Source organism: Giraffa tippelskirchi, chromosome 10 (genome assembly GCF_054371585.1).
Source record: "Giraffa tippelskirchi isolate mGirTip1 chromosome 10, T2T-mGirTip1v1.2.pri, whole genome shotgun sequence".
Taxonomy (NCBI): Eukaryota; Metazoa; Chordata; class Mammalia; order Artiodactyla; family Giraffidae; genus Giraffa; species Giraffa tippelskirchi.
The window spans coordinates 39,844,161-39,867,329 of NC_137284.1; the positions used below are offsets into that span (position 1 = coordinate 39,844,161).

Below are 23,169 nucleotides of genomic sequence, written 5' to 3' on the forward strand. Positions count from 1 at the left end.
GCTTCTGGGCTGGAGACTCTTGGGAAAGAAGGGAATTTGAAGGAATATTCAAGGATCTGTGGAATGAAATTGAGTATGGGGCTAAGGAATGGGTAAATGGATGCATTCACCCAGATTTTGGAATTTTTTAAAAAGCCAGTACCAGTCTATTAAAAAATGTACTATTTCTGGGACTTCCCTGGTGGTCCAGTAGTTAAGACTCTGCTTCCAATTCAGGCAGCACAGGTTCTATCCCTGGACAGAGAACCGAGATTCCACGTGCCACTTGGTGCGGGGGAGGGGGGCGGGAGGGTGGGGCAGGGGGTGGGGGATAGTGTTTCTTAAATGTCCATCACTTAATCATATCCACGAGTATTACTTGGCTGACCTCTCTTTACAACAATAAATTCTTGAAACAAACAAACCGACAAGGTTCAATGAGAGCCAGGAAGTAGAAAACAGTTACTGTGTCCCAAATCTAAGGAAAAAATCCTAAAAAAAAATCAGGAAAACAAAGGGTTTTGAAAGGAAAGAAGGGGAAGCACGTACAAGCATGCTGAGGCCTCAAGAAGGAAAACAAGGAGCCGAGAAGTAAAACTTTCTAAACATAAGGCCAACTTAGAGACAGCACTGGGAGAAGGCGGACACGGAGACCCTCCACGACAGACGGAAACAAGAGCTCAGGTTAGAGGCATCACCGCCTGGTCCTCCCGCTCCAGCGCCTCCCAACCCAAGCAGTTGTTTAGTCTTCCTGCTCCTGTTTTCACTGTAGTGATAGTCTCACATCAGGTTTTTCTCTGTAATCTCTAGAGCCATTACCTTAGTTCAAGGCTTTGTCATTTTCTCATAAGAATGCAATAACTACCATGTCAGTCTGTCTTTCCAGAATCCCCAAGGGCAAATCTGACCACTCTACTCTCTGGTGTAAAATCCTTCAGAGGCTCCTCCTAAGCCTAGTTAAATGATGTCCATTCAAGCTGTATTTCCAAACCATTCTCTCATGATGCACTCAAAGGTTCACAGCAAGGCCTAAGTGTTAATTTCCCTCAGTGCAGAGACAATGCTTATCTTACTCAGAGATGAATCCCAGTCAGTTAGCACAGTGCCTGTGCTCCACAAGTATATGTGCATTCCACAAATAAATAAGTAGAAAAATTGTGATTTACAACTATGCAGAATGCAATCTTGGTAATGTAAAACATATATATATATATATATATATGCACATAGAAAATATCAGAAAAAATATATTAAACCACTTACTTTTAATTTATGATTTTTTAAATTTTTTCAAAATGTATGATGAAACTATTTTTCTCTCTGATACTGAGACACAGAGACAAAGGGAGCAGAGTAAAAGTTGTGCCCCTGACACATCAGGTAACAGCGTGGGGCATGGAGGGGAGTGCCAGCCTCTCACCAGCTCACACTGGATTCTGTGTCTTCCAGCCCTGACTCTGCCCATATTTCCTGCTACTCGCTGCCACCAGGAGGGTGAGCAGTGCCAAGCCACACTATGTTCCTTACAGGCGTATTTGCCACCCACTCTCTCAGCCCACTATCCCAACATTTCCAATGTGCTAGTTCTGTGTTTTGGCCATCTTTTCATTTCTAGGGCAAAGCACAGTTCCTGATACACAGTGGAACATATAAAGTGTTGATGGAGTCAACTCATACTTGAGGAAAGCACTGACACTGAAGGTGAAGCCTATTTCTTTCATTGACTAAAATCATTCTTACCTACCAGGGCTGTTATGAGGCCTAAATGAGAAAACACACAAAAGTCCCACTGACATATCATAAGCACTCCATACATGAACACAGTTACTCAATACTGTCAGTGTGATCATATACAGGTTGCTTTGCTGCCTTAGCCACAAACACCTTAAATCGTGGGTCACAGGTGCACCCATCCCCTTGAAATGAGAAAGAGCTTAAAGCAGTTTGAGAACTCCAAATCTCTAAACAAACATATACTATCATTATGATAATAATGATGATGCTTATATGCCATTTTCTTTGTGAATCCTGCCTACAATAAGTTTATCCTTTAAGATCACATTACCTTTGCCGATGTTTCAAACCATCCCACGAAACCATGCTCCTTGCAGAACTGGTCCATCTTGAGGCCATTGTTCAGTAGCACATCCTTCCCCTGGTCACATTTGTTGGCCAGCAAAACCACTGAAACTGGCTTGCCATTAGGGAGACTTAACTTTGAGTCCAAGTCATTCTTCCATTTTGTCACTGCTTCAAATGTAGCTGGCCTGGTGACATCGAAGACAATAAATGCACCCATAGCTTCTCGGTAATAGACCCGTGTCATGTTTCCAAATCTTTCTTGACCTATCACCGAAAAGAAATAGAAATCAAAAATTCATTTTTATTGTAAACTGAATCATATATTGGACCTAATAAGGCTTCCAGAATGAGCAGATCACTCCGTAAAGTGTTTCATTGCTTATCTATAAAAAATGCGCTAAATAAACAACCGAGAAGCTTTTGGTTTTTGTTGTATTTTTTGAATCCCGAGGGGATTCATTCATGTAATAAGTAATTATCGAAATATCCCTGGACCATATAACATTCTAGAACTGTGCTAATACAGTATCCCCCTAGCACATATGCCTACTTTTGTTTAATTAAAATGAAACAAAATTTAAAGTTCAGTTCCTCAGTCACATTTCAAGTGTTTGATAACTGCATGTGGTTAATGGCTACAGTATTAGATACCCCAATAGAGAAGAACATTTTCATTATCATAGAATGTTCTATTGGACAGTACTGTTCTAAATACTTGGAATACAATGATTAAAACATGAAAATACCTCCCATTGTGGAGCTACATTTTAGTGGGACAGTTAGTAATAATTAGATTAGTATGTTGCAAAAGCATGTGCAGTCAACTCCTGTTAAGGATAATAGGAATAGCTAGCATTTATTGTACATTCACTAACCATCAGAAATGTGATTTCCATAAATAATTATGAAGGTACAATTATTATTCCCATTTTAAAGTGAGACCAAGAGAGGCTAAGTAACTTCTTCAAATTATACAGATGCAAGCTTAAGAAGTTACAATCCAAAGTTGAGCTTTTTGAATCCAAAGCTCATAGTTATTTACCAACAATGAATAGCCTCAGTTACTAAACAATAGTCTTGTACTATCTCTCCTCTGGGTTTATTTACCAGGACTGTCATTCAACTCAACTGAACAGAACACATGTTTATCCATCCATGACAGTTTCTGAGCTGCTGCTGCTGCTTCTACTAAGTTGCTTCAGTCGTGTCCGACACTGTGCGACCCCATAGACGGCAGCCCACCAGGCTACGTGCTAGGAATACGACAGTGAACTATATGACCTATACCCTTAACTAGTCTGCAATCTATTGGATAAGGAAAGCCTTCTGACATATGAATACATTGTTGTTGTGAAAGTCGCTCAGTCGTGTCCGACTCTTTGCGATCCCATGGACTATACAGTTCATGGAATTCTCCAGGCCAGAATACTGGCGTGGGTAGCCTTTCCCTTCTTCAGGGGAACTTCCCAACCCAGGGATCGAAGCCAGGTCTCCCGCATTGCAGGTGGATTCTTTACCAGCTGAGCCACAAGGGAAAGAGAGTGGTATAATACTCCTCATATGACCCAAAATAGATTGGTCTTATTTAGAACAATCAGCTAGAATCAGTTTGCTCTGATTCTTAATTTTCTAAATGAATATTAGCAAGTTTCTTAAACACAATAAGTTTAGCCTTCCTTATCTGCAAAACAGAAGTAATAATATGTACCTTACAGGGCTGTTATGTGTATGAAATGAATTGATGTATGTAAAGCACCCAGCACAGTCCCTTGAAACTAGCTGGTACTTGAGTTTTCCCTCCCTTTCTCCAACATGTTAAAAATTATAAAAGACAACATGACAAAGGTAGTGAAATCAGAGTTCTAGATGAGAGTTTATGAAAGAAAATTACAGGAATTTGAGCTGATCAACAAATATGAGAAAAGTCCTATTGCTTGTAACTCTGTCCACAAGTAATTGCTGAAGATGGGAGATACTGAAACTGGGTTTATGTTTTCTGAACCCCAAACTCCAGAAGTGTATGACCAGGCAGAGTTATTTTATTGTGATTTGAGAACTTCTTTATGTTCAGAGTTTTACAAAGTTTCAGAAATTAAAACAAAGTCAAGTGTGTATTGAATAAGCCAACTTCTCTTTAAAAAAAAATGCTGAAACTGGCATGTATCTGTAGGTCAACATACCTCTAAGGACACTTAACATTTGAGTTCAAGGTTTTGTGACAGTGAGTTTTAATTCAAGTTACCAAATTCTTTTGTAGGTCATGTTCACACTGGCATTAGCGCTGCGGATTGTAAGAGGAACTGATCCATAAGCACTTAATGAAAACATATGAGGGTCAAGGCTTCCCAACCTAGTATGAGCCTGTGTCCCCAAGCACATATCACTGGAAGGAAGAGCACATTGTCAGGGCCACCACATGACCGTCCTAAAATATTCCTTACATGGGTTATATCAGCATTTTAAAAATTCCCCACAATCATCTAGTCAATGAAAGAGAGTGGTATAATACTCCTCATATGACCCAAAGCCCACAGATGAACTTTCATTTTTCCGAAATGAGTTCTAAATTTCCTTTATTTCCTTTTTTTGTTGTTTTAGATCCTTATGCATACAGTGATTTCCTTTGATACTGATCAGGGTGGCCATGACATTTCAGGAAGACAGGGGAAAAAAGCCCTCTGTGATCATTCGGAACTCTGAAGGCCTCTGGGCTTTTTCAGGATGTCTTATGATCCCTTTCAGAGAAATAATCAGATGAAGGGCAAAGTCATGGGTTATTCAATAATCTGCTTGTCCAGGGTTTTCATAGTACAGTAAGGCAGCCTTTAAGAAGAAAAGATTTTACATTTCAAATATATGGCAAAGGGTCTATACAAAAAAAAAAAAAATAAAAAAGAAAAGACACACTACATAGACTTACACCTTCATAGGGATTGTGTGTGTGTGTGAGTTTGTGAGGGTATGTGTGTCAGATCAGAAACCAGAAGAAAAAGGCTTGTTTCTAGAAAGAAAAGACCTTTGTATATGGAGGTCACTGGGCCAAGAGACTTGGCAAGTTTGTATTTTTGGCATTCCAGCAAGAGGTCACATTCAGACCAAGGCCTTTGCAGCACTCATTTTATTGTGCCTTTGTCAGCTGACAGGCCTCTCTGCTGTTTCTTAAGAAAAGAATGAGAACCATGTGACGCTTAGTGAGTGCCTACATGTGGACCAAGTAGAGACCTGATGAATCCATCACAGGTGATTTACTTTTTAAACAAAGACTATAATTCAAAAAAAAAAAAAAAATGCCACTGGGGTCAAATCACACATTTGACACACATTTTATTGAATAGACAATATGGTCCAGGTTCTGTGCTGCAGATATAGGATTTTTGTCCTCAAGGAACATCTAAACCAAGAAGTGTCATAGTGGAGGCATAGATTGAAAATGAGTTGGTTCTCCATGTAGGTCCCCATTTCTTGTCGAATCTAAATACACACTCCATAGCCATGTAGACGTGGCTCATGATTCAGTTTTCAGTCTAAAGGGATAGTAAATGATAAAGCAATCAGCCGAATCATAAAGGTTAGTACAATGGCTGCGGTAATAGTTTGGATAACCTCCCACAGAAATCACTAAGTCGAAGGGTCAGAAGATGGCAGGCAGGAGTGGGGCGGGGGGGTGGGGGTGGATTCATTTTAATCCCTTGTTACCTGTGCAGCCTTATACAACTATATTTCTCTCCCTGAGACTCAGTTTTCTCATCCGTGAAATGAAGTTGTTCTGGCCAATCTCTAAGTCCGCTTGCTGTTTTCGTGCCTGCTAGCTCTATGTTGGGCTTCCCAGGTGGGTGCTAGTGGTAAAGAACCTGCCTGCCAATGCAGGAGACGTAAGAGATGAGCGTTCAATCCCTGGGTCAGGAAGATCCCTTGGAGGAGGGCATGGCAACCCACTCCAGTGTTCTTGCCTGGAGAGTCCCGTGGACAGAGGAGCCTGGCAGCTACAGTCCATGGGGTCACACAGAGTCAGACGTGACTGAAGAGACTTAGCACACATGCACAAAGCCCCATGATAACACCATGAAATCAAGACCTGGTTCTCTCTTCCGATGGCCTGCAATGGCCCCGTTTGCTGTCATGGATTCAGATAAAAAACATACACCAGCAACACCGCTATAGTGTATATTTAATAATATCTTTCACTTGGTAATTATTTAATAGTACTATCTAGGTGCTCTCAGCATAACCAAGCAGTGAATCTTCTAGACAGGTATAAAAACAAGAGGATTTTCTAATAACCAGCTAGCTGTGTGACCTCAAATTAGTCACTTCATCATTCAGAGTCTCAGTTACCTCATTGGTAAAACAAAGAACTGAATTAAACACCCAAATTAAGTTCATTGTTGCCTCTGGCCAAACCCCTTTGATCAGCCTCTCTAGTATGAAGACATCCAGTGATCTGCCCCCCACTCTGCCTGTGTCCCCTGTGCTGATTCCCAGAAACACCATCCACACCACTGCCAGAGAGGTCCCTGAAGTCATCTTCCAGCTCCTTCCTCATCCCCACGTAAAAAGGGTCTCCCACATCCCACCAACACTTCTAATTCAAAGGGGGCTCTTGGCTTTGCCCCTCTGCTCCATCAGCACTCTCACTGCTCCAGTTCAAGCCCTCATCTGGACCCCTGAAAGCTCCTGAGGTTCTCGGCATCTCAGTTTTTATCACCCCCATCTCCCCTTAAAATAAATATAAATATAACTAACACAGATCTTCAGACAGTTGCTGTTCTGGCAGCACAAGAAATCACCTGATGGGTATATATAAAGGAAATGAAATCACTACCTTGAATATACACACTCATGTCCATTGACAGAGCAATGGACAAAGAAAATGTGGTTGGTCATCCCTCAGTACACACAGAGCATTGGTTCCAGGACCCACTAAACATATGAAAATCCATGGGTGCTCAGGTCCCTTGTAAAATGCACTCTACCATTTATAATATGTGGATGTGGAATTTGCAGATACAGAGGACCAACTATATACACATACAACAGAATATTACTCAGTCGTAAAAAAGAAGGAAATTCTGTCTTTCGCAATAACATTAGTATTATGTTAGGGAAATAAGTCAGACAGACGAAGAAAAATACCGTTTGATCTCACTTAAATGAAGAAACTAAAAGCTCCATAAGAGCCAAAAATTCATAAAAACAAAGAGTAAAATGGTAGTTGTCAGGGGCTAGGGGATGGGAGAATTGGGGAGATGTTGGTTAAAGGTACACATTTCCAGTTATAAGATGAATAAATTTTGGAGATCTCAGGTACAGCATGGTGACTACAGTCAACAATACGGTATTACACAGTGGAAAGCTGCTAAAAGAGTAAGTCTCAAAAGTTCTCAGCAAACACGAGAAGGTCATTAGGTGAGGCGTGTGTGCTCTGTCGCCTCAGTTGTGTCCAATTCTCTGCGACCTATGGACTATATAGCCCGCCAGGCTCCTCCATCCATGGGATTCTCCAGGCAAGAATACTGGAGTGGGTTGCCGTGCCCTCCTCCAGGGGATCTTCCCAACCCAGGGATAGAACTCCAGCATCTCCTGCATTGGAGGCAGATTCTTTACCCACTGAGCCACCCGGAGATGTTATCCACCTCACTGTGGTAATGATTTCACAATATACACATATATGAAATCATCGTGTCATACACCTTAAACTTAAACAAACTGAGTAAGCTTATATCTCCATAGAGGCTTCCCTGGTGGCTCAGAGGGTAAAGAATCTGCCTGCAGTGCAAGGGACTTGATTCGATCCTTAGGTAGGGAAGATCCCCTGGAGAAGGCAATAACTACTCACTCCAGTACTCTTGCCTGGAAAATTCCATGGACAGAGGAGCCTGGAGAATTACAGTCCATAGGGTCACAAAGAGTCGGACACAACTGAGTGACTAACATATAACTCATTAGGGCTGGGGAGACAAAAGAAATCACCCAAAGTATTTATAGAACACCCATCCCCAAGGCATCCTCCTCAGAGATTCTTATTGTACGGCTTTTGTGTGGGGCCTAGGAAACTGTTTTTTTTGTTTGTTTTTTTTAAGCCCTCTCTAGCTGAAGTCTTAAAACTTCTATCAGAATCACTTTCAAAATATAAATATTACCATTATGCTCTGCCATTGTAGCCCTTCAATGACTCTTCCATGCTTTAAAAAAAGACACTCGAATGAAGACTACACATTTGGAGACTGTCTCCAACCACCCTTCCAAGCTCTTCTCCCATCCCTTCCTTCTGAGTGCTCCACAGCCAAGCCATACCAGATGACCTGTCCTTCCCAGAACACATCCTTCACTACTCTCTGGCTTTCCTGGCCTTTTTTTTTTGCAGCTCTGTTCCCAAAGTCTGACTTCCTTCCACATCTCCCCTCTCACCTTCAATCACATCCTGTGTATCCTATCGCTGTGCCCTGAAACCTCACACAGCCCGCTAGCCGGAGCCCTGGCTCCCTTTGTCATGATCCCATGGTATTTTCCTTATCCTGTCCCATTCATACTTACTGTGCTGTGTCTTCATGCTTCTGTCTCCATCTCGGCACGGCAAAAACCTGGAGAGCAGGCTGGTCACCTTTTACACTGTAAATTTGAAGTTTATTCCTCCACTGTTTGGATATAGTAAGAGTTCCAAGTATTGTGGTAGAAATAAACTGAAATTAAAATTCTTCCTTCCTCTAAAATACATTATCTTGTATTCATCAGCCAATGCCACCTACTAATACACTTACTCTTGTTTTCAGCAAATAATCAATAGACGTTCATTGATGGAGAAAACTAACATTATTCCAACAGGGTTATGTGCATATCTTTGCAATGAATTTCAGACTGGAATGTTGTGCTTTCACAGTAATTCTCATCTTAAGAAATAATCCCTTGGAATCAATTTATTCCAAATATATATTTTGGGGGTCATGGCAAAATCAGTAGGGTTAAAAGTATACCATACCAAGGTACACTCTTTATTTCTAGAGAGAAATGGTATGAAAAGCAGGTAGATAAAACCAAAACTAAACATGAACTTTAAACAAGGATCTGGAGAAAGAAAAAAAATAAAAACTATCCCGTTGCTACGAAGATTAAATGGCCACTGAATTTACTGTGGTATAAACAGGTTTTGAAGGCTCAAGGAAACCCACAGACAAGGATCAGAGTCAGGCTATTGCTGGAGAGCAAGGTTTTCATCATTTTTCAAGAGCCCATCTGACCTTCTGGCAGCGGTTCTAAAACTTTTTCATCATCTCTCCTCACTTCTTTGCTCCACCAAACCAGTGACAGAAAAGTGTCAATCAATCACCATTTTTCCAAGTCAATTGGGCTTCTATTCTAGAATTAACCTTGTGTAATTAACCCCTACCAAACTGCCAACCTCTTTCCCTAGCCAGAGCCAAGTTTCTGCAGCCCCATGACAAACACTGACCTGTGCACCTAGTAGGTGGTCAATAAGATCTCCTTGCTGAGTGAAGAAATAACCCCTGACTCTTCATTCCCTCCCAGTGATTACTTTCAGGCTTACCAAGTCTTTAAGAATCATCCTCTGTTATGTCACTGGCAATTATCAGTTTCTTTCCAGTTTCTATCACTTTTCACTTCCCACTGAAATCACTTAAAGTTGTGTCCTACCACTTTGCTTCTTTCATTCATCCAACAAAAATTTCTGAATGCCAGTGAATTTCCAGGCACTAGAAACATGCAATGAGAGAAGTCAGCAACTAGGGGGAAAAAAGCCATTAAAAATTGTTGCCTTCCTGGCAGGTGGGTTCTTTACCACTGAGCCACCAGGGAAGCTGGAATCAAGATTGCTGGGAGAAATATCAATAACCTCAGATATGCAGATGACACCACCCTTATGGCAGAAAGTGAAGAAGAACTAAAGAGCCTCTTGATGAAAGTGAAAAAGGAGAGTGAAAAAGTTGGCTTAAAGCTCAACATTCAGAAAACTAAGATCATGGCATCCAGTCCCATCACTTCATGGGAAGTAGATGGGGAAACAGTGGAAACAGTGTCAGACTTCATTCTTTTGGGCTCCAAAATCACGGCTGATGGTGATTGCAGCCATGAAATTAAAAGACACTTACTCCTTAGAAGGAAGGTTATGACCAACCTAGATAGCATATTTAAAAGCAGAGACACTACTTTGCCAACAAAGGTCCATCTAGTCAAGGCTATGGTTTTTCCAGTGGTCATGTATGGATGTGAGAGTTGGATGGTGAAGAAAGCTGAGTGCCGAAAAACTGTTGCTTTTGAACTGTGGTGTTGGAGAAGACTCTTGAGAGTCCCTTGGACTGCAAGGAGATCCAACCAGTCCATCCTAAAGGAGATCAGTCCTGGGTGTTCATTGGAAGGACTGATGTTGAAGCTGAAACTCCAATACTTTGGCCACCTGATGCGAAGAGTTGACTCATTGGAAAAGACCCTAATGCTGGGAAGGATTGGGGGCAGGAGGAGAAGGGGACAACAGAGGATGAGATGGTTAGATGGCATCACCAACTCGATGGACATGGGTTTGGGTAAACTCTGGAAGTTGGTGATGGACAGGGAGGCCTGGCGTGCTGCGATTCATGGGGTTGCAAAGAGTCGGACACGACTGAGCGACTGAACTGAACTGAACCAGGGAAGCCCTCATGAAGTTTACATTCTAGTAAAAGGAGATCCACAGTAAACAAAAACAGTAAGATACATATAATATTACATTATCTGGTGAAAAGTGCTATGGAGAAAAGCAGGGACTTCCTGGTGGTCCAGTGGTTAAGAATCCACCTTGCAATTCAGAGGACATACGTGGGTTCCACCCCTGGTCAGGGAACTAAGATCCCACATGCCGCAGGTCACCTAAGCCCACGTGCCACAACTACTGTGCCTGTACTCTGCAACGAAGACCGAATGCTGCCAAATAAATAGTAAATAAATAAATAAAGCTGCAAAGGAAAAATGAGTATGCTGGTGAAAGTTGCTCTGTCATGTCCGACTCTTTGCAACCCCATGGACTATACTGTTTATGGAATTCTCCAGGCCAGAATACTGAAGTGGGTAGCCTTTCCCTTCTCCAGGGGATCTTCCCAACCCAAGGATTGAACCCACATCTTCCGCATTGCAGGCGGATTCTTTACCAGCTGAGCCACAAGAAGCCAGGGTAAAGTAAAGCAAGATGGATGAGGAAGGCTCAGTGAGAAGGTATCATTTGAGTAAAGACCGAAAAGAAGTAAAGGAGCAAGCCATTAGGATGCTTAGGAGACGAGGGCTTCAGACAGGAGGAGTGGCAAGTACAAAGATGCTGAGGCTCAGAAGCGTCTGGCAAGCATGTGGAGAACACGAGGAGACTGTTGGCTGGAGAGAGCTAAGAAAGGAGAAGAAGAATGTGCAATGAGACAGGCAGATCACAGGATCCAGACTGTTGACAGTTTCAGGCCATTATCCTGAGGCTACCTGCTATTCTGGATGAACGAGGAAGGTACTGAAAGACTGTGCACAGATGAGAAACATGAACTGATAGACGTAAATGGATACCTATGGCTGCTGCATTGAGGGGTGACATACAGGAGTCAAGGTTGGAAGTGGGGAAACCATAGTCCAGGCAAGAGATAATGCTGCTGACCAAAGGGGGAGTGGTGAAGATGGTCTAGACTGGTCGTTTTCCAGATATATTTGGAGATAGAGAAGATAGGTGACTTATGAGATGATCCAGGCACGACTACCAAGCTTTTGACCTGAATTATTGAAAGTATGGAGTTGCCATTAGCTGAAATGGAGCAGGTTTTGGGAGGCACAGGTTTTATGGAAGTCGACTGGGACTTTGACATGTTAGGTTTGAGATGTCTGTCATGCAGATATGGTGAGTAGGCAGCTGGATATGTGAGTCTGAAGTTCCAGGGCTGAGGTGGTCAGGACTGGAGATTCACTTGTATTTTAATTTCTGTACACTTCCACTGGATTTACCATCCAAAGCCCTGTTGTCACCCTATAATTTGCTTAATTAAATCTACTGCTGCCCAAAACAGGTGCCAAAATGGGAGATTGGGCTGCTCACATGTTATGTGACCCACACAAGATTTAAAGCAATTTGAACAATTTCCCAACAGTTACAAATTGGAAGATAAATACAAATATTGGAATGTCTTGAAAACTCAGAATATACAGAAATCTGGGGTCAATATTTTATGAATTACACCGTCGAGTTCATTTGAGCTGATCAGTACCAAGCACTCAGTCTTTTTTATCTGTCTGTTTATTTTTTATCATTATTGAGACTTTAATTTTTGAAAACAGTTTTAGGTTCACAGCAAAATTGAGTGAAAGGTACAGAGATTTCCCATATATTCTCTGCCCCCAGATATGTATAGCTTCCCTTGTTATCAATATCACCCACCAGAGTGATACACTAACAGTTATAACTGGTGAAGCTAAACTGACATATCATAATCCCTCAAACTCCATGGTTTACCTTAGGGTGAATTTTTAGTGTTGTATATTCTATGGCACTGGACAAATGTTTAATGACATGTGTTCATCATTACGGTACCATCCAGCATACTTCATGGCCCTGAACATACTCTGCACTCCATTATTTCACCCCTCTCCTTACCCCAACTCTGGCAGCCACTGTTCTTTTCACTGTCCCCATAGTGTTGCCTTTCTCAGAATGTGATGGAGTTGGAATCACATACTGGATGGCCTTTTTAGGTTGGCTTCTTTCACTTAGTAATATACATTCCAGTTGCCTCCATGTCTTCTCATAGCTTCATAGCTCACTTCTTTTTAGTGCTGAATCATATTCCATTATCTGCATGTATCACTTTAACCATTCACCTGTGTGTGTGTTCAGTCACATCTGACTCTTCTGTGACCCTGTGGACTGCAGCCCTCCAGGCTCCTCTGTCCATGGGATTTCTCAGGCAAGAACACTGGAGTGGGTTGCCATTTCCTTCTCCAGGGGATCTTCCTGACTCAGGGATCGAACTCCAGTCTCCCGCGTTGGAAGGCAGATTCTTTACAGCTCAACCACCGGGGGAGCCCCAACGATTCACCTACTGAAGGACATCTCTGTGGCTCCCAACTTTTGGCAGTTAGGAATACAGCTGCTAGAAACATCTGTGTGTAGTTTTTGTGTAGACATAATTTTTCAACTCCTTTGGGTAAATACCAAGGAGCACAATTGCTGGATTATATGGTTTGCGTATATTTAGTTTTGTAAGTAACTGCCAAACTGTCTTCCAAAGCCAAGCACTCAATCTTAAAGTCACACATAAAAAAAAAAGTGGCTAAGATACTATTCCTTTCACATTGTTAGATAATACTGCCTTAAATTTAAATGTATGTATCTATATCCATTTTATTGAAATAATTAAAACAAACTATTTGGAATTCAATGAAATTTATATAGCTTTATTTTAAAGTAAATCATCGCTATTGATCCACTTTTTAAATTTTAAGTCTCTTATACATGCTTACGTAGGATCCCATGATTGGTTCTTTGCCTCAAAATACTCTTTAACACACTCAGCCTCGTTTCTATACAACCATCCTGCTGTGCATGAAATTTTGCAGAGAAACAAAATGGGAGCCAGAATTCAGGGGAAGTTTTATGCCCATTTCTTAGGGAAACAGGGAGCAGAAGCGGGAGTGGTCCAGAAGTGAGAACAGATTTTTTCAGAGAAGACCTTAGGAAAGATGAACAAGTGTTTGCCAAGTAGAGAAAAGAGTTCATTTACTTTCCCCCTTGGGCTCCTGTGGGATTTTTAAGGTTGCACACCTTCATCTACAAGTTAAAGGCTAATCCTCAGACCAAGGCCAGGGTCCTGCCCCACACTACGCCTTGCTGGGCTCACTAAGTTCTGCCTCTTGCTTTCACTCACCATTCACGGCCTTCCCATCCTCACTGGAACATACACCGTCTCCGACTCTCTGCCTAACTAAATCCTGCCTGTTCTTCCAGGTTGTACCAAACCTGCTTCCTTGGAGCTTTTTCTGACTACTTGGCCCCAGGCTCAGCTCTTTCCTCCCCGATATCAGACAGCACTGACAATGCACCACTGGCTCGCCCGTCCAATCAGACCCTGCCCCATACTGCTTGCTACGTGCTGCAAACTCTGCAGACTGTGTCCCCAGTTATACTGTAGTCTCCTCAAGCCCGCTCTGGAATTCCTCTAATTCTGATCCCTATTGATGCTTTAGAATTGTGGTGCTGGAGAAGACTCTTGAGAGTTCCTTGGACAGCAAGGAAATCAAACCAGTCAATCTTAAAGGAAATCAACCCTGAATATTCATTGGAAGGACTGATGCTAAAGCTGAAGCTCCAATACTTTGGCCACCAGATGGGAAGAGCCAACTCACTGGAAAAGACCCTGATGCTGGGAAAGATTGAGGGCAGGAGGAGAAGGGGACGACAGAGGATGAGATGGTTGGATGGCATCACTGACTTAATGGACACAAGTTTGAGCAAATTCTGGGAGATAGTGAAGGACATGCAAGCTCGGCGTGCTGCAGTCCATGGGGTTGCAAAGAGCTGGACATAGCAACTTAACAACAACAATCTCTCCCTCACACATGTACTCTGAGAAGCTCTTAGTCTGTGCTTACAATGAATTTGCGAAACAGAATGAAGCTGGTAACACAAGTACTCTTTGCACAATTAAGTAACAATTAATAATGATTTCTTATTTGAGAGAGGGAGCCCCATCAGGGAGAGGAGTGGACTGAATAAAGCAAGATCTCTAATCCAATTCATTGACTTTCCATGACTACTAAACTCCTGCTCACTCTTAAAATCCACTCAAAAAAAATCTGTGTGCCCAGTTCAGAACCACCTCTCCACAGTTTCTTTAAAGATACTTTCATAAATAACTCACAAGGGACCCTGTACTCTAAGGAAGTTTCACTCTTAAATAATTCACAGATTCTTTCATAGGCAAAATTACCAAAATGTGTGCCAAGGTGCTCTGGGGTGCCTCAGTGAAGTCACAGGGTTGCAACTGGATAATTTTAAATTTTGAGGCAAGCAGTGGTGCTCAAGATCAATCAGACACCTCGGCAACTACTAGCTAGAGGCAGGTCACAAGTTTAACATTAGATTGTGCTACATTCCCTTTGATGTGCTCATATCTTTTTGAAGTTGGTGTTTTTGCATTTTGTGTGATAAAAAGCAAGATCATGTGAAAATCAATAAGAAACAGGAGATGAGGGTGGTGGTGACCACTCTGACTCAGTTTTGAGATGCTATTCTATAGCCCAAAGCAATACATGTCCCTATAGCAAATAATCATAGCTACTAAAAAGTGAAATAAAAATCATTTTCTTTTCACTTATGTTCTCCATTTTTCCCAAAGGACTATTAAATTATTAGACTATAATACTTATTAAATTGTTTGGTGCTAATTACTTAATAAACTATAGTCAAGATCTTATAATAAGCTTTAATGGAAAATAATTTCAAAAGTAATATATGTGTATATGTATAATTGATCACTTTGCTATATACCTGAAACATCATAAGGCAACTATACTTCAATAAAATATATATTACAAAAGATAATAAAAAATAAAAAATTGATGAATATCTATAAAAAATCTTTTTAATTAAAAATAACAGAGCTTTTAAGTATTTCTGTTGGCCTAAAGACACCATGAAAAAATTATTTATACTTTGATACTAAAGGTTCTGTGAACTGAGGAATTTGAGAAACTCTGTTATAGCTTCTTGAGTCTAGTCTAAAGGATTGTTTTATTAAGTTTAAAATGCACAGATATACCCACACACACCCTTCTACCACCATCAAGACTTAATTTTTATTCCAATACCATCAAGCATCATAGCTACTCTTATCTTCAATTTTCAAACTAGAGTCTATGTCCCTTATGCACTGTGGTTTTCCTGTCTAAATATAGTATATTTAGATATTTCTTATTAAGTCAAACCAACCACATGATCTAAGCAATGATGTATGCAAAGAATTCAGCTCATTCAATTCTTAGCTCTATCCAAAGTAGAAAGGTTAAAAATAATAATAAATATTCCTTTAAAATAAATACTATGCATTTTCAAAATGCAACTTAATCCTTGATATGTAAAAACTATCACAATGTAAAAACTATCACAATGTCTTATTACCGCATAGGAAATAGTAGAGTGGAGCAGTTAGAAATACTTTGTAACCAGGCAAATCTCAGTTCATATCCCAGCACTATCTCTTACCTTCTGTGCACCTTCTGAAGAGTTTTGTGCGTATATCTGTTTTTAGCCCTTGTAAGCCTAGATCTCTATGATGAGGTTAGTAACAGAACCTATAAGATCAGTTCCTTGTGAGCAGTAAATAAATGACGCATAAAAATGCACAGTACCATGCCTGACACCCAATAAATGGTGGTATTAATAACACGTTATATTACAGGGGAAAACAGTCCCATCAACAAGTAATTTAAATCATTTGTTGTCAAACTTCACCCTATAAATTAGGTTGAAATGTGTTTGAATCCCTCACACAATAGACGATTTCTTGATCTCCAATAGGCTGAGGTGGTATACGAGAAGCTAAGTTTTCCATTGTCCTTCCTGAGAGAGCACATTTACACAAGGCTGATGAGGAAGAAAGATTAAATAATGAATCAGGATAACGCACACTACAAAACATAATGATTCAGAGCAAAAAGTAATAATTCCTATTTCTCCCAGACATTTGAAATGATTGACTATCTTCTTCCTGATCTCGCTTGCCTTTGCATCCAAAACCTGCTTTTGCTTCATTCTCCACAGTACTTTCTCTTTCTCCACATCTTGGCTAACTCCACAGTCATTTCATTAAATCATGAGACAAATAATTTTAGCAAGCTCTGCTAAAAACTGGAAAGGATATCTGGAGAGGTACAATAGAACTCTAATAAGTTGCTAAAGGAGACATGACAGGAGGGAGTGGAGTTCTGTTGATTCAAGGGAGGAAGGAGTTACCACTGGAAGGAGAATTAGGGAAGCCTTTGCACAGGAGTTCTCTTTCAGGTGGGTCTTAAACATCAGATAGGATTTGGGTATGTGGAGATAAAGGGAAGGGCACGTGAATTAGTACAAAGAACATGAGCAGAGGTGCGGAGGTGATAAATATGGAGTGTGAATAAGGAAGAGCAAGGAGTCCAAGGGGCCACATATTGAGCCTTTAATGGAGCACTGGGGAAATTAAGTCAGGCATGTCTCTCGAATCCAAACTGCAGGTGCCTTTGGTTCACCTCAATGCCATACCACCATCCTCTCTTCTTTATTGCTTTACTGTGAACTCTCAAAGCTGAGCACCTACTAAATTTATTTACTCATGTGCCCCAGGACTAAGACAACGCAAAACATCTGGTGTTTAAAAAGAATTTTTTAATTCCTCACATCTCATCCCTAATAAACCAGAGAAGTCTGCATTCTTTCTTGTTCCAGTTCTACCTCTGACTAGCCCTCTGAGCCTGAGAAATAGGAACCCCCTTTCAGAGCACAGCTTCCTCAACTGTAAAATGCAGGATTTGTTTTGATGACCCACAGGTTTTAACTCTGTGAAAATTACCTTTATTACCTCATCTAATCTATCCAAAAATCATAAAAGGAAAATACAGCTTTGTTATTTGACCTCCAAATGAATGACATTTCACTTTGAATTAGGAAGGTTTTGTTAAATGAGGTTTGTTAAATGAGGAAGCACAGTTCTTAAGAATGCTCTTAAGTGACCTTAAGGTCACTCCTTAGTTTTTATGGTGAAAAATAAAATGGAATGCCACCTTAAGAAATATGATTGCTATATTTATCAATTCTAAAAGGCACGCATTTTTCTGTTAGTGTTCAGAAAATTACAGTCTTTGAAGCATGAAAAACTTTTCTTTGTAAACAAAAAGTTTCTTTTGTTTACCGAAGAAATGTTTAGAGCAATGATGAATTAGTTGACTGAAACTTTTTATTGAATAAAACTCACTAAACATGTACTAGAACCAAGTTCTAGGGTTACAATTGGGAAGAAAAATCATCTCAATGTAGTGGTAGAGGACTTCTAATCTGGAGTAAGTATGGGATATTATGGGAGCAGATAAAAAGTATCTTCCTCGGTCACCTGGACTCAAAAGAGACTTCCTGAAGGAAGTGAGATGGGTGAGTGACAAGAGGCCTATAGGAGCTATTTAAGAAAAGAAATGGGAAAGCGTAGTTAGCCAGAGACAGTTGTACGAGCCACAGTATAAAGGGAACGGTAGTTGAGATGAAGCCACAGTAAGATATCCAGAATGGTCAATAATCACAGGTACAAGAGATGGGACTAGGATGGGTAACAGTGACTAGATCAAGAAAGGCCTTGAACTTCATGCTAAAATGCTTAGTCTCTCATTCTGAAAGTGATGAGGACCCACTGAAGGAGGCCACACCGGAGAACATCTAACTGGAGACAGACACTGTGTTAAGAAGCTTCACCTCTGTGGATTGCAAGCTGATGGGTGGGAAAGCTTGAGGAAGGGATGAGCTTTAGTACAATGCTGCAGTAATTCAGACAAGCTGTGAGGAAGACATGGCTACTGAAAGGAGGGATAAGAGAGAGCTATTTTCCAAGATAGAAAAGATAGGACAGGATTAATACCTGAGAATAGAAAACTAAAGGGAGCAGGGAATGGTGAAGTTTAAACCCTGAGGTATTTTCAGAGAGTAATTTAAGATCATATAACTTCTCAAGCAAGCTCTCAAACAACTGGAAAAAGTTAGTGGAACTCAATAATTTGGACTCCCAGGCTAGAGTCTCAGACATGACCTTGTCAAGTTGATGGAGACTACTCTAGTACCCCCACCTAGAAGATGAGGATCTTCCCTTCCCAGAATAAACCTATTTCCACCCAAGAAGCAGCAGGGTCACACCATATCCATCTGGGAAGGTCCATCCCAGAATCAAAGAGAATAAAATGTTAAAAAGATTCTCAATGGTTTGAAAGTTTTGCAAGGTTTCCCAAAGTTAATTCTCAGAAGAGGGAGCAATCAAGTCTAAATATACCACACGACAATTCTCCTCAAAATTTTTCAGTTGAGCAGTGACTGTAGTATCAACCCCACTGGCCATTTAACACTAAACCCACTTTTACTGAGCAACTACGGTGTACCAGGCACATGTTCTACTTACCCTTGGCCCAGTTTCCTCACCTATAAAACCAGAAATAAAATGACCTATTTCCCAGAATCATGGTGCTGTTTAAACTGCAAAGATTTACTCCGATAAATTGATAGATGTACAGAATGATCACTCTTAACCACTGGCAGAGCAAGTGCACCCTTTCGTAATTTGTCTGCTGTTGCCTCGCACCACCTCCCTCCTACCCACAGCCCTCACCTCCACACCATGGCAATGGCAGGTGCCATGATTTAACTTCTTTAGCACCTGACATTTCTCCTTCAGAGACTTATCAAAACAGTCAGTAATCATCTCCATGATTATGTTTAAATAACTTTGTGTCCCCTCTGGAATATCAGATTCCATACCAATGCCTATTTCATTCCCCCCTAAAACCCTGGGCTTATCAAATGAATGAACAGCTTTTCCCAGGCAGGATTTTACACTTCTCAAATTCTCATATTGTAAAATGACATTAAAATAAAACAAAATACTTAAGTATCATTTTGACCCTCAATGAGGTTCACTGTGTTCTAACAAGTCCACAATGAGACAGATCCTGGGTTTCCTTTTGACCAGGTGAGGCCTCAAGGACTCCAGGTACTTCTGACCATCTAGGACCCCATGAACTTCTCCCCCAACAGCTCTAAAATTCAGCATCTGTCCTCCTTCTAGTCATCATCTCTCCAATCATCTCCTCCCAAGGGCTTTAATTCTTTTCACCATGATGTTTATAATCTGTCAGCAATGAAGAACCACCAAAGTGATATTCTGGCAAGATAAACTTGACCTTAGTACACACAAGAACTGGAGGAGGAAGAAACTAGAACTAGCCAGGTGGTTATGACAGCAAGACAGGGGATAATAGTGCTGTCCCTGGTTTAGGGCAGTTGCCAGAGAAGCACAATCACTATCTGACCTGGAGATGGAGAGCATGTGAAGCTCAAAAGAGAAGGAGAAAGGATGGCAGAGGTTTCAAGTCTTAGTAACTGGGTAAAAAGCACTATACTATGAAGATCGGTATGTGGAGAGATATATCTGGTTAAGATTTACAAAGACATCATTTACTACTTTCATTAAGAGGGGTAACATCTATATTCTTTGTTGTTGTGTTGTTGTATTTTTGTTTTCTTTTGTACTTTCCATATTTGCTACATTGAGCATATGTTACTTTATTACTAGAGAAAACAAGCAATCTTGCTTTTTTATTCAACTTGGCTATGACATATTGATCTTGCAATATATCTGAGATATCATAAAGGCAATGTCCATTAGGAAGATGAAATTGTAGGTCTGAAGCTCATGAGAAGGCAAGGTTATAAGCACAGTTTGGGAGTCATCAGTACAGAGTTTAATGCCACAGGAATGCATGAGCTCCTCAGGAGAAGGAGACAGAATCAAAAAGGGCCAGAGGATGAACTTTTGTCTCAAGGTGTGTGGCCTTGAAGTCCCTCCCAGGGAGTCACTGGTGCTACTGAAAGAGCTCAGGAAATCACCCTAGCCAGAGGCTTTGTTTAGTCTGATCAGGCTTAATCTCAGAGAATGGAAGGATGTGGGGAGGACAGGACCCATTCTGTATCACCAGAGAATTTTGGAGTCATGTTTACCAATAGAATTTACCCACTATTACAGTGTATTTGCTTTCACGCTATCATGCCCACTAAACCATGAAATTGTTGGGGTCTTGTTCAAGTCTTTATTCTTGTTTCCCACCCAGCACTGTGCCTAACACATACGTGTGTGTGTGTTAGTCTCTCAGTTGTGTCTGACTCTTTGTGATCCCATGGACTTGTAGCCTGCCAGGCTCCTCTGTCCATGGAATTCTCCAGGCAAGAATACTGAAGTGGGTTGCCATGCCCTCCTCCAGGGGATCTTCCTGACCCAGGGATGGAACTAGGATCTCCTGCATTGCAGGCAGATTCTTCACTGTCTGAGCCACCAGGGAAGCACCAGGCATTTAGTAGACACATTTGCTGAAGAAATCAAACACACACACAGGAGCTGCTCCCCACACTCCCTCCTCTCAAACATTTTAGCTCTCCTTGGTGAGGCTGCTGTGTGCTCACCTGTCAGAACCAGTCCTCTAAAGCCTAGATTAGAGAACTTATCCCACAGGCCTAATGCCCATGTGTCTGTGATACCCAGAGAGTCTAATGACCTCCTTGTAAGAAGCCCTGAGGTGTGTTCCCCACCCAGCCCTCACCTCACATCGAAAGTTCACTGTTTTGTTCAGTGTACATATTATTTACTTGTAAGCACATAGCACCTTAACCCACATGGTATTTAGAAACTCTGTAATTAGCCAGGCTAGAAACAAGACAATAACTGCCCACTAGAACATGGCCCAGACTTGCCAGGCATTTTTATTTTTTTGCCTGGCACAGTGGTTGCCAAATTTAGCATTCTCTACATTTGTAGATCCATCATACTAATATTTAAGATGCTTCTTCTAAAACTTCCTGGAGAATTTGTCTTTCAGAAATAGATATAGAAGTCTTCCCCGGTGGCTCAATGGTAAAGAATCCACTTGCGAGTGTAGGAGACACGGGTTCAATCCCTGATCTGGGAAGATCCCACATGCCGCAAGACCACTAGGCCTGGGGGCCACAGCTATTGAGGCTCTGCTCCAGGGCCAGGGGCCACAGTCCCTGAAGCCCTGCGCCCTGCAGCCTGGCCCCACAACGAGAGAGGCCACCACGGCGGTCCACGCCCTGCAACCAGGGCATAGCCTCCGCTCACCACAACTAGCTAAGAGCCCGCTCAGCAGCAAAGACCCAGCAAGCCGATTAATAAATTAAAAAAAAAAAGAAATAGATATTGAAGAGGAAGTGGAAGTGAAGTCACTCAGTCGTGTCTAACTCTTTGTAACTCCACAGACTGTAGCTTACCAGGCTCCTCCATCCATGGGATTTTCCAGGCAAGAATGCTAGAGTGGGTTGCCATTTCCTTCTCCAGGGGATCTTCCTGACTCAGGGATTGAACCCAGGTCTCCTGCATTGTAGGCAGACGCTCTACCGTCTAAGGGCAGAAGGGCAGACACTTTTCCCTGAGCCACCAGGGAAGTCTCAATTAAAGTCTCCTTTGAAGAGAGGTCAAGTCCAAAACCCTTCCCTCAGTTGAACTTTACAATGTGGAAGCGCTTCACAGACACTAGAGCAGCAGAGCATTGGGACCGAGATGACTCTCAGGACCACGGGTGCTCTGGGCTCCTGCCTCCAGACCCGTCTGCCTGTCGGGGAGTCAGTGTCTTCCAGTGCTCCGTCACACAGCTTAGGTGGGGAAACTTAGTACAGATGTGCCCTGTGGGGAAATATTTTTCCTACATGTTGGATTTTAACTATTTAGGGGAATGCATTACTTAGGAGAGTCTTGCCATGAAACTTTCACATGGGAGAGAAGGATTCTCTACATCACCTGTCAACTTTATTTTCTACTGTATTTGTTAAATCTGGAATTGAGTTTTCTGAAGACCCACAGATCTGGTCATTTTTCTCAAATATATGCATCAAAGATGGAGTTAAACAGACCTGCTGTTCCTGTTCTCCTCTGCCACGTGAGAGCTCTTGTGATCTTGGGGCTCTGATTCTTGATCTAATATAAAACACTTTGATACCACCTGCTCTGTCTATACCCTCAGCAACTCTGAGAAGATCAAGCAGGAAAATGTATGTGAAAGTAGTTTGTGGTAACAGTTAAAAAAACAAGAGTAAAAAAAAAAAAACAAGCTTTACGTGAATTAATCCATCTCATTCTTTTAATTCTAAGATGCAGGTTCTGCTGTTGTCCCCAGGTTTTTGGACAGGAAACCAAGGCACAGAAATTAAGTAACTTGCACAAGTCACAAAGCTAGTAAGTAAAGTTGGAATAAGCTGTTACATGCTAACTGGGCAAGTTAATACTGGAGTGGGTTGCCATGCCCTCCTCCAGGGGAATCTTCCCAACCCAGGGATCAAGCCCAGGTCTCCCGCATCGCAGGTGG

At 41.5% G+C, this 23,169-nt stretch overlaps 1 protein-coding gene across 1 annotated transcript in view; it reads right to left on the reverse strand.

The window, feature by feature from the left end:
* Positions 1-23,169, reverse strand: part of RAB38 (RAB38, member RAS oncogene family) — a 67,413-nt gene that overhangs the window by 38,768 nt on the left and 5,476 nt on the right. The window contains exon 2 of the mRNA XM_081533342.1: positions 2,045-2,325. Within this exon, the coding sequence (XP_081389468.1) occupies positions 2,045-2,325 (281 nt within the window). The remainder of the gene's footprint in view (positions 1-2,044; positions 2,326-23,169) is intronic.